At 44.6% G+C, this 15,264-nt stretch overlaps 1 protein-coding gene across 16 annotated transcripts in view; it reads right to left on the bottom strand.

Moving 5' to 3' along the window:
• The window catches only part of LOC135507014 (type II inositol 3,4-bisphosphate 4-phosphatase-like), a 333,119-nt gene that overhangs the window by 112,159 nt on the left and 205,696 nt on the right, over window positions 1–15,264 (bottom strand). For 12 of the 16 annotated variants that reach the window (XM_064926488.1, XM_064926482.1, XM_064926486.1 and 9 more), the window contains one exon: window positions 6,713–6,792. In XM_064926488.1, the coding sequence (XP_064782560.1) occupies window positions 6,713–6,792 (80 nt within the window). Of the gene's footprint in view, window positions 1–1,494; window positions 1,745–6,712; window positions 6,793–11,363; window positions 11,777–15,264 lie in introns of those variants that run through there. The other 4 variants (XM_064926493.1, XM_064926494.1, XM_064926495.1 and 1 more) reach the window with 4 other exon arrangements.

Raw genomic sequence — 15,264 nt, 5'->3', positions numbered from 1 at the left:
TTCCACTGTACAGAATAGACTTTCAGCTGTGGGCCATTCTGCCTTGACCATCAACATTACCACCACATCCTCAAGGGCGTATCTGTTGACCAAATAAAATGACTTCCTCCTAAAGTTGACCATTGCGAGATCAACCCGGGGATGAAGAAAGTAACACGGATATTTCTAAACTCTTTCAAAAGCTAAAGAGTTGTAATTTGAGAGTGTTTTAAACTTGAGAGGTAAAATCGCCACAAAGAACATCCCAAAACCTCCAACCCATACACCGATAGGCCTCCACCACCGCAACAGACTCACATTCAATTTACAGGGGAGTGTAGATGAGCCCCCCGTTGTTGCCCAGTCTCTCTTTCGGTTGGGGATTAAAGGAACTTTCCTAGGTTGTGTGTGTTCTTTCATCCCTCGTTCAGTGCAATTAGAAAATGACACTCCGCAGGGCGTGTGTGTGTGTGTGTGTGTGTGTGTGTGTGTGTGCGCTCGCAACTCAGTGGGCCAAACACTAAGACAACACAGTCAATGTTCTCCCTCCACTTTACGGGAACACATTGCCACAGAGTACCCTTTTAGCTTTTAAAAAGCACCACTATGACGTCCCTCCTTTCATCAGAATCAGCATTATTAAATGGATCAATCATTGGACCTTGGCTGGTGTTTGTTTGCAGTACAGTGGCCGCGCTCAGACAAGTTCACACACAAGCTCACACACACACACACACCAGCCAGGTCACTCAAGATCCACTTCGAAATTAGACATCACTCCAGGTACCCAGGACGTCGGGAGATGCCTTCAAAACCGGGCACTAGGGGCAACAGTGAGCACTATTACCATCAAGTCTGCTTGGGCGTTGTGAACGGTGGTGGTGGCTGATGGGCTATCCCAAACCTTAACAATTCGGAATTAATGCCTAACTTAACCAGCCGCAAGGCCCTGCCGATAGCAGCGGAGCAACTCAGACTGTCCAAAACACGTCAACATTTGACATTTGAAGCAACTTCGTAATTTGACGTTTGGACAAACATTGTCAAACGTCGGAATCTGAAGTCAAATTGGCCAAACTGTGAGATCTTGTTGCACAGAAAGACAGACATATAGAAAGACAGACACACAGACATGTACACACACACACACACACACACGCCAGCTGCATAATCTCCCTCCCTCGTGGCGGCGAGTAGCGCTGTCAATCATACCAGTGACAATTATGGCCAGGGACCCGTGCTCACCTTCAGGAAATGAGAAAGAATAACAGAGTGAGGGAAAAGAATGACGGAAGAGAAAGAGAGAGTGAAAAAGGGCAGACAGAAGAAGAGCCAAAGAAACTGAGAAATAAACCCATGTTCAGTGAAAAACCCACAGTCTGTCTGATTATGCTGAAGTAGCAGCAGTAGCAGCAGCAGCAGCAGGAGCAGGAGCAGCAACAGTATCTGCAGTAGCAGCCAAGCCAGGCTTATAATTGCATCTCAGTAGCGAGACTGTTGACTTTCTTTTCTCACCAGCTTTTTTTCTCATCCCCATGACACACATGCATGTTTGGTATGGGGGTGTTCTGTGCTCAAACAGGTGTCTTTATTCCCATGGGAACTACCTCTCTGACCTCCCATCATCCTCCAGGTGTTCTCTCTCGCTCGCTCTCTCTTTATCCTTTGTCTGACTATTTTCTCTCCGTCTGTCTCTCTGTCAGTCTCTCTTTTAATCTCTCTCTCAATCTCTTTGCCCTACCACACCTCCACGCCCACTTCCACATTCTTAATGCAAACTTCTTTCCGTTTCCCTCCACCAGGCCAGAAATTCTAGATCCACTCCCACACACAACCAGATAACTTGCCCTGCCCTGCCCTCTGATACAATGTAATTGACCAGCTAACAAAACTGTGCATTGTCTAGCCCTGGGTTGTCTGGCAAATAGGGAAAACAACTACTTGCATCATTCCAATATCATGGTAGCTAAGGCCCTTGGATTATAACAATATACAGAAAAATACAGACGTTTGAAGGTCCAACAACTGAAGAGTTAGTCTTACTTTAAAGCCTGTGGATAGAAAAAGAATAACACCAGCCTCCAAACGTCAGGACAAGGAAACAGACAAGATCAGTTAAAAGGTAAGATCAAGAGATAAAAACAAGTTCTATTGAAGGGTTAGTCTTACTTTAAAGTCCATGTATAGAAAATACAGCTACCCACATCTATTCAAAAATATTTGACTTTAACCTCCAATGGTTAGGAGGGAAAAAAACAAGAGCGCAAAGAGATCAGCACTGGCCTTCAACCATCAATTACATATAAAAAAAAACATTAAGAGTGGTGCAAAGGCATTCAGGGTCTGAGAGTTGAGAAATAGATGAATAAAGAAAGAAAGAGAAAGTAGATGAGAAAGAGGAGAGAGGTAGAATTGAGAAAGAGGAGAGAGGTAGAATTGAGAAAGAGGAGAGAGGTAGAGTTGAGAAAGAGGAGAGAGGTAGAGTTGAGAAAGAGGAGAGAGGTAGAGTTGAGAAAGAGGAGAGAGGTAGAGTTGAGAAAGAGGAGAGGTAGAGTTGAGAAAGAGGAGAGGTAGAATTGAGAAAGAGGAGAGGTAGAATTGAGAAAGAGGAGAGAGGTAGAGTTGAGAAAGAGGTAGAGTTGAGAAAGAGGAGAGAGGTCGAGTTGAGAAAGAGGTCGAGTTGAGAAAGAGGTCGAGTTGAGAAAGAGGAGAGAGGTCGAGTTGAGAAAGTGGAGAGAGGTCGAGTTGAGAAAGAGGTAGAGTTGAGAAAGAGGAGAGAGGTCGAGTTGAGAAAGAGGTCGAGTTGAGAAAGAGGTCGAGTTGAGAAAGAGGTCGAGAAAGAGGTAGAGTTGAGAAAGAGGTAGAGTTGAGAAAGAGGAGAGTTGAGAAAGAGGTCGAGAAAGAGGTAGAGTTGAGAAAGAGGAGAGTTGAGAAAGAGGAGAGAGGTCGAGTTGAGAAAGAGGAGAGAGGTAGAGTTGAGAAAGAGGAGAGAGGTAGAGTTGAGAAAGAGGAGAGGTAGAATTGAGAAAGAGGAGAGAGGTAGAATTGAGAAAGAGGAGAGAGGTAGAATTGAGAAAGAGGAGAGAGGTAGAGTTGAGAAAGAGGTAGAGTTGAGAAAGAGGTAGAGTTGAGAAAGAGGAGAGTTGAGAAAGAGGAGAGAGGTCGAGTTGAGAAAGTGGTAGAGTTGAGAAAGAGGAGAGAGGTCGAGTTGAGAAAGTGGTAGAGTTGAGAAAGAGGAGAGAGGTCGAGTTGAGAAAGTGGTAGAGTTGAGAAAGAGAAGAGAGGTCGAGTTGAGAAAGAGGTAGAGTTGAGAAAGAGGAGAAAGGTCGAGTTGAGAAAGAGGTAGAGTTGAGAAAGAGGAGAGGTCGAGTTGAGAAAGTGGTAGAGTTGAGAAAGAGGAGAGAGGTCGAGTTGAGAAAGTGGAGAGAGGTCGAGTTGAGAAAGAGGTAGAGTTGAGAAAGAGGAGAGAGGTCGAGTTGAGAAAGAGGTCGAGTTGAGAAAGAGGTCGAGAAAGAGGTAGAGTTGAGAAAGAGGTAGAGTTGAGAAAGAGGAGAGTTGAGAAAGAGGTCGAGAAAGAGGTAGAGTTGAGAAAGAGGAGAGTTGAGAAAGAGGAGAGAGGTCGAGTTGAGAAAGTGGTAGAGTTGAGAAAGAGGTCAAGAAAGAGGTAGAGTTGAGAAAGAGGTAGAGTTGAGAAAGAGGAGAGAGGTCGAGTTGAGAAAGAGGTAGAGTTGAGAAAGAGGAGAGTTGAGAGAGAGGAGAGATGAGAGAGAGGAGAGTTGAGAAAGAGGAGAGTTGAGAAAGAGGAGAGTTGAGAGAGAGGAGAGATGAGAGAGAGGAGAGTTGAGAAAGAGGAGAGAGGTCGAGTTGAGAAAGAGGAGAGTTGAGAAAGAGGAGAGAGGTCGAGTTGAGAAAGAGGAGAGAGGTCGAGTTGAGAAAGAGGAGAGAGGTCGAGTTGAGAAAGAGGAGAGAGGTCGAGTTGAGAAAGAGGAGAGAGGTCGAGTTGAGAAAGAGGAGAGAGGTCGAGTTGAGAAAGAGGAGAGAGGTCGAGTTGAGAAAGAGAGAGAGGTCGAGTTGAGAAAGAGGAGAGAGGTCGAGTTGAGAAAGAGGAGAGAGGTCGAGTTGAGAAAGAGGAGAGAGGTCGAGTTGAGAAAGAGGAGAGAGGTCGAGTTGAGAAAGAGGAGAGAGGTCGAGTTGAGAAAGAGGAGAGTTGAGAAAGAGGAGAGTTGAGAAAGAGGAGAGTTGAGAAAGAGGAGAGTTGAGAAAGAGGAGAGTTGAGAAAGAGGAGAGTTGAGAAAGAGGAGAGAGGTCGAGTTGAGAAAGAGGAGAGAGGTCGAGTTGAGAAAGAGGTAGAGTTGAGAAAGAGGAGAGTTGAGAAAGAGGTAGAGTTGAGAAAGAGGTAGAGTTGAGAAAGAGGTAGAGTTGAGAAAGAGGAGAGAGGTCGAGTTGAGAAAGTGGTAGAGTTGAGAAAGAGGAGAGAGGTCGAGTTGAGAAAGTGGTAGAGTTGAGAAAGAGGAGAGAGGTCGAGTTGAGAAAGTGGTAGAGTTGAGAAAGATGAGAGAGGTCGAGTTGAGAAAGTGGTAGATTTGAGAAAGAGTAGAGAGGTCGAGTTGAGAAAGTGGAGAGAGGTAGAGTTGAGAAAGTGGAGAGAGGTCGAGTTGAGAAAGAGGTAGAGTTGAGAAAGAGGAGAGAGGTCGAGTTGAGAAAGAGGAGAGAGGTCGAGTTGAGAAAGAGGTAGAGTTGAGAAAGAGGAAAGAGGTTGAGAAAGAGGTAGAGTTGAGAAAGAGGTAGAGTTGAGAAAGAGGAGAGAGGTCGAGTTGAGAAAGAGGTAGAGTTGAGAAAGAGGAAAGAGGTTGAGTTGAGAAAGAGGTAGAGTTGAGAAAGAGGAGAGAGTTCGGGTTGAGAAAGAGGTAGAGTTGAGAAAGAGGAGAAAGGTCGAGTTGAGAAAGAGGTAGAGTTGAGAAAGAGGAGAGAGGTCGAGTTGAGAAAGAGGTCGAGTTGAGAAAGAGGAGAGAGGTCGAGTTGAGAAAGAGGAGAGAGGTCGAGTTGAGAAAGAGGAGAGTTGAGAAAGAGGTAGAGTTGAGAAAAAGGAGAGTTGAGAAAGAGGTAGAGTTGAGAAAGAGGAGAGTTGAGAAAAGGAGAGAGAGTTGAGAAAGAGGAGAGTTGAGAAAGAGTCGAGTTGAGAAAGAGAGAGGTCGAGTTGAGAAGAGGAGGAGGTCGAGTTGAGAAAGAGGAGAGAGGTCGAGTTGAGAAAGAGGAGAGAGGTCGAGTTGAGAAAGAGGAGAGAGGTCGAGTTGAGAGAAGGAGAGGAGAGAGGAGAGTTGAGAAAGAGGAGAGTTGAGTTGAGGAGAGAGTCGAGTTGAGAAAGAGGAGAGGTCGAGTTGAGAGGAGAGTTGAGAGAGAGGTCGAGTTGAGAAAGAGGAGAGAGGTCGAGTTGAGAAAGAGGAGAGAGGTCGAGTTGAGAAAGAGGAGAGAGGTCGAGTTGAGAAAGAGGAGAGAGGTCGAGTTGAGAAAGAGGAGAGAGGTCGAGTTGAGAAAGAGGAGAGAGGTCGAGTTGAGAAAGAGGAGAGAGGTCGAGTTGAGAAAGAGGAGAGAGGTCGAGTTGAGAGAAGAGAAAGAGGAGAGAGGTCGAGTTGAGGTCGAGTTGAGAAAGAGGAGAGTTGAGAAAGAGGAGAGTTGAGAAAGAGGAGAGTTGAGAAAGAGGAGAGTTGAGAAAGAGGAGAGAGGTCGAGTTGAGAAAGAGGAGAGAGGTCGAGTTGAGAAAGAGGTAGAGTTGAGAAAGAGGAGAGTTGAGAAAGAGGTAGAGTTGAGAAAGAGGTAGAGTTGAGAAAGAGGAGAGAGGTCGAGTTGAGAAAGTGGTAGAGTTGAGAAAGAGGAGAGAGGTCGAGTTGAGAAAGTGGTAGAGTTGAGAAAGAGGAGAGAGGTCGAGTTGAGAAAGTGGTAGAGTTGAGAAAGACGAGAGAGGTCGAGTTGAGAAAGTGGTAGATTTGAGAAAGAGTAGAGAGGTCGAGTTGAGAAAGTGGAGAGAGGTAGAGTTGAGAAAGTGGAGAGAGGTCGAGTTGAGAAAGAGGTAGAGTTGAGAAAGAGGAGAGAGGTCGAGTTGAGAAAGAGGAGAGAGGTCGAGTTGAGAAAGAGGTAGAGTTGAGAAAGAGGTAGAGTTGAGAAAGAGGAGAGAGGTCGAGTTGAGAAAGAGGTAGAGTTGAGAAAGAGGAAAGAGGTTGAGTTGAGAAAGAGGTAGAGTTGAGAAAGAGGAGAGAGTTCGGGTTGAGAAAGAGGTAGAGTTGAGAAAGAGGAGAAAGGTCGAGTTGAGAAAGAGGTCGAGTTGAGAAAGAGGAGAGAGGTCGAGTTGAGAAAGAGGTCGAGTTGAGAAAGAGGAGAGAGGTCGAGTTGAGAAAGAGGTCGAGTTGAGAAAGAGGAGAGAGGTCGAGTTGAGAAAGAGGTCGAGTTGAGAAAGAGGAGAGAGGTCAAGTTGAGAAAGAGGAGAGAGGTCGAGTTGAGAAAGAGGAGAGTTGAGAAAGAGGTAGAGTTGAGAAAAAGGAGAGTTGAGAAAGAGGTAGAGTTGAGAAAGAGGAGAGTTGAGAAAGAGGAGAGAGGTCGAGTTGAGAAAGAGGAGAGTTGAGAAAGAGGAGAGTTGAGAAAGAGGAGAGAGGTCGAGTTGAGAAAGAGGAGATATGTAGAGTTGAGAAAAAGGAGATAGGTTAGAGTTGAGAAAGAGGAGAGAGCAATGTTTACTCACCTTAGATTGAGGGTCAGCTGATCGTCCTTTGACCTCAGCAGGTCGCTAACGGAGAATGTAGCGCTGCCTAGGAAACTGCTCTGTGGACAGAGAACAAAGACAGCAGTCAGGCGTTAGCATGCTAGTTTAGTAGCATACATCAAGTCAGTTAACAGCCAATCATTAGCATGATGATAGCATTCAAGTCATCTTACAGCTAATTTGCATTAGTATTGAAATCCGAATGGACATTTACTGATACTGCTGGCGCCCTATAGGTGAGTGCATTTACACTCCTGCCAAGAGGTCGACCTTTATGGCACAGGTGGTAGTGTGCTTGACCCCCAGAGTTGCGGGTTCAAGCCGCACTCTGACTGCCCTGCCTACATTGCTACAAAATCCAAAATGTATTCAAAGCACACCGGAGTAGGCTGCAATATATCAACAACCTTTGCTGTGCCCTTTGGAAGCACAGAAACAGGTGAAATGCTGGAAAGACACATTAGAAAAAAACGATTGGGAACCCACCCAACAGCAAACTCAACCTCTGCCTTGCAGTAAAGCAAGCCTCTCCAATTCAAAAAGGGGCAATCTGCAGTTACTACATCCATTAAATGAATGATATGTACCCATTGATTGTGGAAGAATATAACTTCTAAAAGCCTCATGAGCTTAGTTCAGCTGCTGTACCCCATCAGAACCCAAACTATAAGCTTGTTTTACTCTATTCTCTCGTGGACAGACAACCAATATATCTGTGGTAGATCTATCATGACAGAACGGGATGAGGGAGATACCGAGCAGCATCTGTTCCGGTGTTTGGGTTTTTCGTCACTTGTTATTTGGACACATTTTGCAGGTGTGATCTTTTAAATCTCCGAAGGGAATGGGATATTCGGCCCACAGACTTGCCAGTAACTTGCAAAGATCTCCTCGTTCTGGTTCCACTCTTCGTTCTAGCATCTCTTCATCTTAACACGTATGGACCCAGAACTGAGCAGCTGATCACTGACATGAGACTTTAGTTTGTAAAAACAAAGTAAACGTAAACAAACACTATTTGAGAGTGGTTACATTTCTCCAGCCGCATCCCTCGTCTTTTACCGAAACAGGGGCGGGGATCGACTGTGTTATTATTTCAACATTGCCCCTTTAAAAACACCATTGTTCTAAAACAAGACCAGGCCTAGACTTTCTACTCCATTTATACAGAGAACATCCCCAGTCAAAGGGGTTTCAGACCAAGCAAGCTCATGGACGCACACACACTGCTGAGGACACCCAGGTGCTGCAAGTTTGATGTGCATACACACTGACATGCACCTCATCCCTTTCTCTCTCACACCCGTCTGCCTGACACACACTTCCACACTGTTTGCCTTACAGACACTCACTCTCTTTGTTACATTAGAGCAGGTGGGCACCGAGCTCACCACTCCAAGAGATGCTCTTCCTACCACACACACACACACACACACACACACACACACACACACACACACACACACACACACACACACACACACACACACACACACACACACACACACACACACACACACACACACACCTCAAAGACAGTTTGAGTTAAGACAAAAACAAAGGCCAAACCCCTCGATAATTCATCCACAATTAATTAACAACTCTATTCTTATGTAGATAATGAGGCTAACAGTGTGTGTGTGTGTGTGTGTGTGTGTGTGTGTGTCTTTTTCACTGTCTCAGATCCTGTGGTATTGGGACTCTACTTGTCTGCCACTCACGGCCTTTGTGTTAAACGTTGAACCTTTTCTGCTGAGCCTGTTTAGCGTTTAGTCTCAATGCTCTCAATTACAAACAGACTGGAACATGTCAGAGAAAAGTATAGAGAAAATACATCTAAGACATCTGTTCATCTCATAGTTCTACTAAGACATCTGTTCATCTCATAGTTCTACTAAGACATCTGTTCATCTCATAGTTCTACTAAGACATCTGTTCATCTCATAGTTCTACTAAGACATCTGTTCATCTCATAGTTCTACTAAGACATCTGTTCATCTCATAGTTCTACTAAGACATCTGTTCATCTCATAGTTCTACTAAGACATCTGTCCATCTCATAGTTCTACTAAGACATCTGTCCATCTCATAGTTCTACTAAGACATCTGTTCATCTCATAGTTCTACTAAGACATCTGTTCATCTCATAGTTCTACTAAGACATCTGTTCATCTCATAGTTCTACTAAGACATCTGTACATCTCATAGTTCAATTAAGCAAAAGTTTTCAATATCTCCTACAGTGATTCACAATACTAGCAAATAAAATCTACTTGTCATGTTGACTTCCTGTGAGCATTTAACGATCTGTATTATTCTCTTAAATCTTCTTACATATCCATATATGCGTATTGAACTATTAAATAATAAACATTTTTGTCATTTACCAGACTCTCTTATCCAGATCCTTAATATTACCTTCTTAAAACAATGCCATATAGCTTAGTAGAGGGTTTTTAAGACAATAGTGTTAAAATGTTAATGGACATTACACAGGGCACATACTCAGTAACCCCTCATTCGATTGGACCCTGTCGTCATGGAGGCAGGAGTTCCTCATCTGTCATCAGCACTGGTCCCCTGTCACACGGCAGGGTTTTAATGACAGGGTCAAATGTCCTATGATATCCCCAGGTGGATAAGCGTGTGTGGACAGGAAGAGACAAATACAGAGAAAGAGTGAGAGGAGAGAATGCCCCCAGAGCTGCCATTCCTACTATAGCGTGCCACAGGACGATGGGACAAGCTCAGGACAGCTCTTAGCCAGCCACGCTGACCCTGTATACGGTTCCTAGTTTAGATGTAATGAGATATCGATTTGGGTTGACATCAACTTTTGTTCAAGTCTTGCATTTTGTTATCCCTCCCTCCCGTATAATTTGGGTTCTTTCTCTCTCACTCACTCACTATCTCTCTCTCTATCATTCTCTCCCCATCACACTCTCTCCTTCATCTTGTCCCGCTCTTCGCCCTGAGCAGTCCCCCTGTATCTGATAAAAAAGGGCACATCCTGTCTGCTGACCTTTGATCCATTATTTCTCTCCAGAGCCTTTTCCTGAAAACACACACACACACACACACACACACACACACACACACACCAGAGCCCTGTGGGCTCCTAACAGCCATACACTGAACCATTCTTTTAACACAGCACCCTGCTACACAGAACCCAACACAAGGCCAAAGACCTGTGGAGACATTTTGCATCCCAAATGGCATCCTTTTCCCTAGTGCACTATTTTTGACCGGGACCAATAAGGCTTGGAGAACACAGCACTCTCAAATGACTGCACTGTGCACACCAGTCACTAATAAGAGCTGGAATAGGGGGTTTCTCAGAAAAACAGCTTGAGGTTGACCATTATAATATCCCTATGCACTTGTTGCGTCCCAAAAGGCACCCTGTTCCCCGATATAGTGCACTACTTTTGACCAGAGCACTATCAAAAGTAGTGCACTGAATAGGGTGCTATTTGGAACGCACACTAACGCATGTAGTCATTACCTGGTCCAAAACGAGCCGTCTGGTAAATAGCCACGGAAATCCATTCCTTAGCATCTTTTTCTAAGTCTTCACGACTACAGCTTAAAATGCAATGAAGCTCCAGGGAGCTGGAATCTAACACAGGATCAAAGAAAATAAGAAGAGACGAAGAGGGAGAAAAGAGAGGGAGACAAATGATGCTCTTCATTCATTCTCTTCCAGCATCAGGGAGGACTGATTATGATGGTCTCACTCCGATCGCTCTCTCTCTCGCTCCCTCATGTTCAGGGGTAGAAAGAAACTTTATCTTTGCTCTCCTTTGCTGTCTTTTGAAACGGAGCACGGCAGCTCACCCATCACACACCAACCTTGCTTACACACACAAGCACGCGCACACGCTCGCACACACACTCTCCTATAAAGAATAGACCAACACACTCGCAAAACAACCCCCCCCACTTCTATAAAAACTGCATCACACACTCTGCCCCCCCAGCAGCAAACACACACAGTCACGCCCACCGATCACGCCCACCGATCACGCCCACCGATCACGCCCACCGATCACACCCACCGATCACGCCCACCGATCACACCCACCGATCACACCCACCGATCACACCCACAGATCACACCCACAGATCACACCCACAGATCACACCCACAGATCACACCCACAGATCACACCCACAGATCACACCCACAGATCACACCCACTCCTTCGTCAACAGAAAGTAGCATTGCAAACAGTTTGTCTAGCACACAACGCAACATAAACATGGGCAGGTCAAAGTAGTGTTTGGAGTGCTGAAGGCCAGAGCTTCCCCTCTATTACAGCTGGGCTAAATGGTCTTCCTCCAATATCCTAGTTCTACTGAACCTCCTATACTGGGGGTGACAGAGCATTACCAAATGGGAGAATAACTGTTGTGGGTCCTGTATGCATTTGGTATAGAGATGTATGTGTGTTGTGGGTGGATAGTTGTCCTCTGGTACTCTCCATTACAGCAGGGATTAGTCATAATCATACAACACATGTATTGTAAACTGCACAAAGGCTACACACACACACCATCAAGCAGGCACAAATGTAATCTAAAACTAGATTACACGCAGTAAAGCGAAGAGGAGGGAGCCACTTACATTCCCCCAGTATTGTGGCCAGTCTTACCCAGACAGAGACAGAGCTGGGCTACAGAGAGGGTTGAGTCGTCCTTCTACTCACTGTTCTCCGGAGTATTCTCCCTTCATATCCTCTGTAGTCTCCTGTAGTCCGCGTAACGTTATATCGGCACCCCTTTCCCCGCTCCCCTCTAGTGCATACCAGCAGGTACACACACACACACACACACACTCACGAGCAGCACACACACTCACACACACTCACTCACTCACACGGCGGCAGCAAAAACTGTCTGAGGACAGACTGAAAGGAAACAGAGCGACTGCCGCAACCGCTGCTGCTGTGGGCTGCTGCTTGGCGGCTGGAGAGCGACCAGCGAGAAGGAAGGAGGGAGGGAGAGGGGGAGGAGGAAGAGAGAGAGAGGCAAGTGGAGAGAAAATGAGAGCATGCAAGAGAGGAGAGAGAGATTCTGAGAGTCTGACGGTGTGGAAGAGAGGAAGAAAGCAAAACAATCATAGTGAGAGAGAGAGAGAGAGAGAGGGGAGGGGAACGAGAGAGAGAGAGAGAGAGAGAGAGAGAGGGGAACGAGAGAGAGAGAGAGAGAGAGAGAGAGAGAGAGAGAGAGAGAGAGAGAGAGAGAGAGAGGACGTTCACAATCAGTCCACTGACACCCCTATCAGATCACAGCAAAATCACACTCTACTTGAACAGAGCTTTGCTCAATCATGAGGCATCAAATCCAAAGGAGCTGAATAATATTAAGAAATGCTATTGAGAGTAGTATGGAAATCTACCAAAAAACTAATTCGACCCCTTCGACAATTTCCTGGACAAAATGTTTCACTGTAATAGTGAAGGTGTAAACCTCACAGTAGAAAAGCTAAACAGTATATTTGACCTCTCAGCTTCCCTATCAAATCAAAAAAGTTAAAGCAGACAACCTAAGAAAATTAACAACGATGACAAGTGGTTTGATGAAGAATGCAAACCTATCCAACCAAAAACAGAGACCCAGAAAACCTGAGCCTACAACTTCACTATGGTGAATCACTAAAACAGAAATGCACTACGGAAAAAGAAGGAACAGCTCGTCAGAAATAAGCTCTATGTAATTAAAGAATCCATAGAATCTAACCACTTCTGGAAAACTCTAAACAACAACAACACAAAGAATTATCGATCCAAAACGGAGATGTATGGATAAACCCCTTCCCTAGTCTTTTTGGCTCTTTAACAAAAAACAAAACAGAAAAAATATATACTGTACATGATCAAATACAAATCCTAGAATCAACTATTAAATACTACCAGAACCCACTGGATTCTCCAATTACCTTGAATGAGTTACAGGACAAAATACAAACCCTCCAACCCTAAAAGGCCTGTGGTGTTGATGGTATCTTAAATGAAATGATCAAATACACAGACCACAAATTCCAATTGGCTATACGTAAACTCAAACATCTTCCTCAGCTCTGGCATCTTCCCCAATATTTGGAACCAAGGGCTGATCACTCCAATCCCCAAAATAACTCCCGTGGGACATGCGTCAACAGCAACCTTGGGAAAATCCTCTGCATTATCATTAACAGCAGACTTGTACATTTCCTCAGCGAAAACAATGTACTGAGCAAATGTCAAATTGGCTTTTTACCAAATAACAGACCCCGAAATTGACAAACAAACAAACCAAAACAAAGGCAAAGTCTTCTCATGCTTTGTTGATTTAAAAAAAAGCTTGACTCAATTTGGCACGAGGGTCTGCTATACAAATACATCAAAAGTGGTGTTGGGGAAAAAACATACATTTCCTCAGGGCCGTTGGGTTGCAGCTTAAGCACCACCCTCTACAACATATATATCAAAGAATTGGAGAGAGCTCTAGAACAGTCTGCAGCATCCGGCCTCACCCTACTAGAATCTGAAGTCAAATGTCTACTGTTTGATGATAATCTGGTGCTTCTGTCACCAACCAAGGAGGGCCTGGAGCAGGAGGGCCTGGAGCAGGAGGGCCTGGAGCAGGAGGGCCTGGGTGTCATCAGCCCCACAGGTAACTTTCAGATTGTTCACAGCTTTGTGGGAGACAAGGCAAGAAGGGTCTTCTATGCCATCAAAAGGAACATAACATTTGACATACCAATTAGGATCTGGCAAAAAAATTTTTTATCAGTTATAGAACAGAATCAGTTTATATATATATACAGTGCCTTGCGAAAGTATTCGGCACCCCTTAAACTTTGCGACCTTTTGCCACATTTCAGGCTTCAAACATAAAGAAATAAAACTGTATTTTTTTGTGAAGAATCAACAACAAGTGGGACACAATCATGAAGTGGAACGACATTTATTGGATATTTCAAACTTCTTTAACAAATCAAAAACTGAAAAATTGGGCGTGCAAAATTATTCAGCCCCTTTACTTTCAGTGCAGCAAACTCTCTCCAGAAGTTCAGTGAGGATCTCTGAATGATCCAATGTTGACCTAAATGACTAATGATGATAAATACAATCCACCTGTGTGTAATCAAGTCTCCGTATAAATGCACCTGCACTGTGATAGTCTCAAAGGGTCTGTTAAAAGCGCAGAGAGCATCATGAAGAACAAGGAACACACCAGGCAGGTCCGAGATACTGTTGTGAAGAAGTTTAAAGCCAGATTTGGATACAAAAAGATTTCCCAAGCTTTAAACATCCAAAGGAGCACTGTGCAAGCGATAATATTGAAATGGAAGAAGTATCAGACCACTGCAAATCTACCAAGACCTGGCCGTGCCTCTAAACTTTCAGCTCATACAAGGAGAAGACTGATCAGAGATGCAGCCAAGAGGCCCATGATCACTCTGGATGAACTGCAGAGATCTACAGCTGAGGTGGGAGACTCTGTCTATAGGACAACAATCAGTCGTATATTGCACAAATCTGGCCTTTATGGAAGAGTGGCAAGAAGAAAGCCATTTCTTAAAGATATCCATAAAAAGTGTTGTTTAAAGTTTGCCACAAGCCACCTGGGAGACACACCAAACATGTGGAAGAAGGTGCTCTGGTCAGATGAAACCAAAATTGAACTTTTTGGCAACAATGCAAAACGTTATGTTTGGCGTAAAAGCAACACAGCTCATCACCCTGAACACACCATACCCACTGTCAAACATGGTGGTGGCAGCATCATGGTTTGGGCCTGCTTTTCTTCAGCAGGGACAGGGAAGATGGTTAAAATTGATGGGAAGATGGATGGAGCCAAATACAGGACCATTCTGGAAGAAAACCTGATGGAGTCTGCAAAAGACCTGAGACTGGGACGGAGATTTGTCTTCCAACAAGACAATGATCCAAAACATAAAGCAAAATCTACAATGGAATGGTTCGAAAATAAACATATCCAGGTGTTAGAATGGCCAAGTCAAAGTCCAGACCTGAATCTAATCGAGAATCTGTGGAAAGAACTGAAAACTGCTGTTCACAAATGCTCTCCATCCAACCTCACTGAGCTCGAGCTGTTTTGCAAGGAGGAATGGGAAAAAATGTCAGTCTCTCGATGTGCAAAACTGATCGAGACATACCCCAAGCGACTTACAGCTGTAATCGCAGCAAAAGGTGGCGCTACAAAGTATTAACTTAAGGGGGCTGAATAATTTTGCACGCCCAATTTTTCAGTTTTTGATTTGTTAAAGTTTGAAATATCCAATAAATGTCGTTCCACTTCACGATTGAGTGCCACTTGTTGTTGATTCTTCACAAAAAAATACAGTTTTATATCTTTATGTTTAAAGCCTGAAATGTGGCAAAAGGTCGCAAAGTTCAAGGGGGCCGAATACTTTCGCAAGGCACTGTATATAAATACGAGAGAGAGAGCGAGAGAGAGAGAGAGAGAGAGAGAGAGAGAGAGACTCAAGTCACACCTCTCATTGACAGCTCATGACT

The sequence above is a fragment of the Oncorhynchus masou genome, chromosome 20 (assembly GCF_036934945.1).
Source record: "Oncorhynchus masou masou isolate Uvic2021 chromosome 20, UVic_Omas_1.1, whole genome shotgun sequence".
Taxonomy (NCBI): Eukaryota; Metazoa; Chordata; class Actinopteri; order Salmoniformes; family Salmonidae; genus Oncorhynchus; species Oncorhynchus masou.
This window is presented reverse-complemented; position numbering and strand designations above follow the sequence as displayed.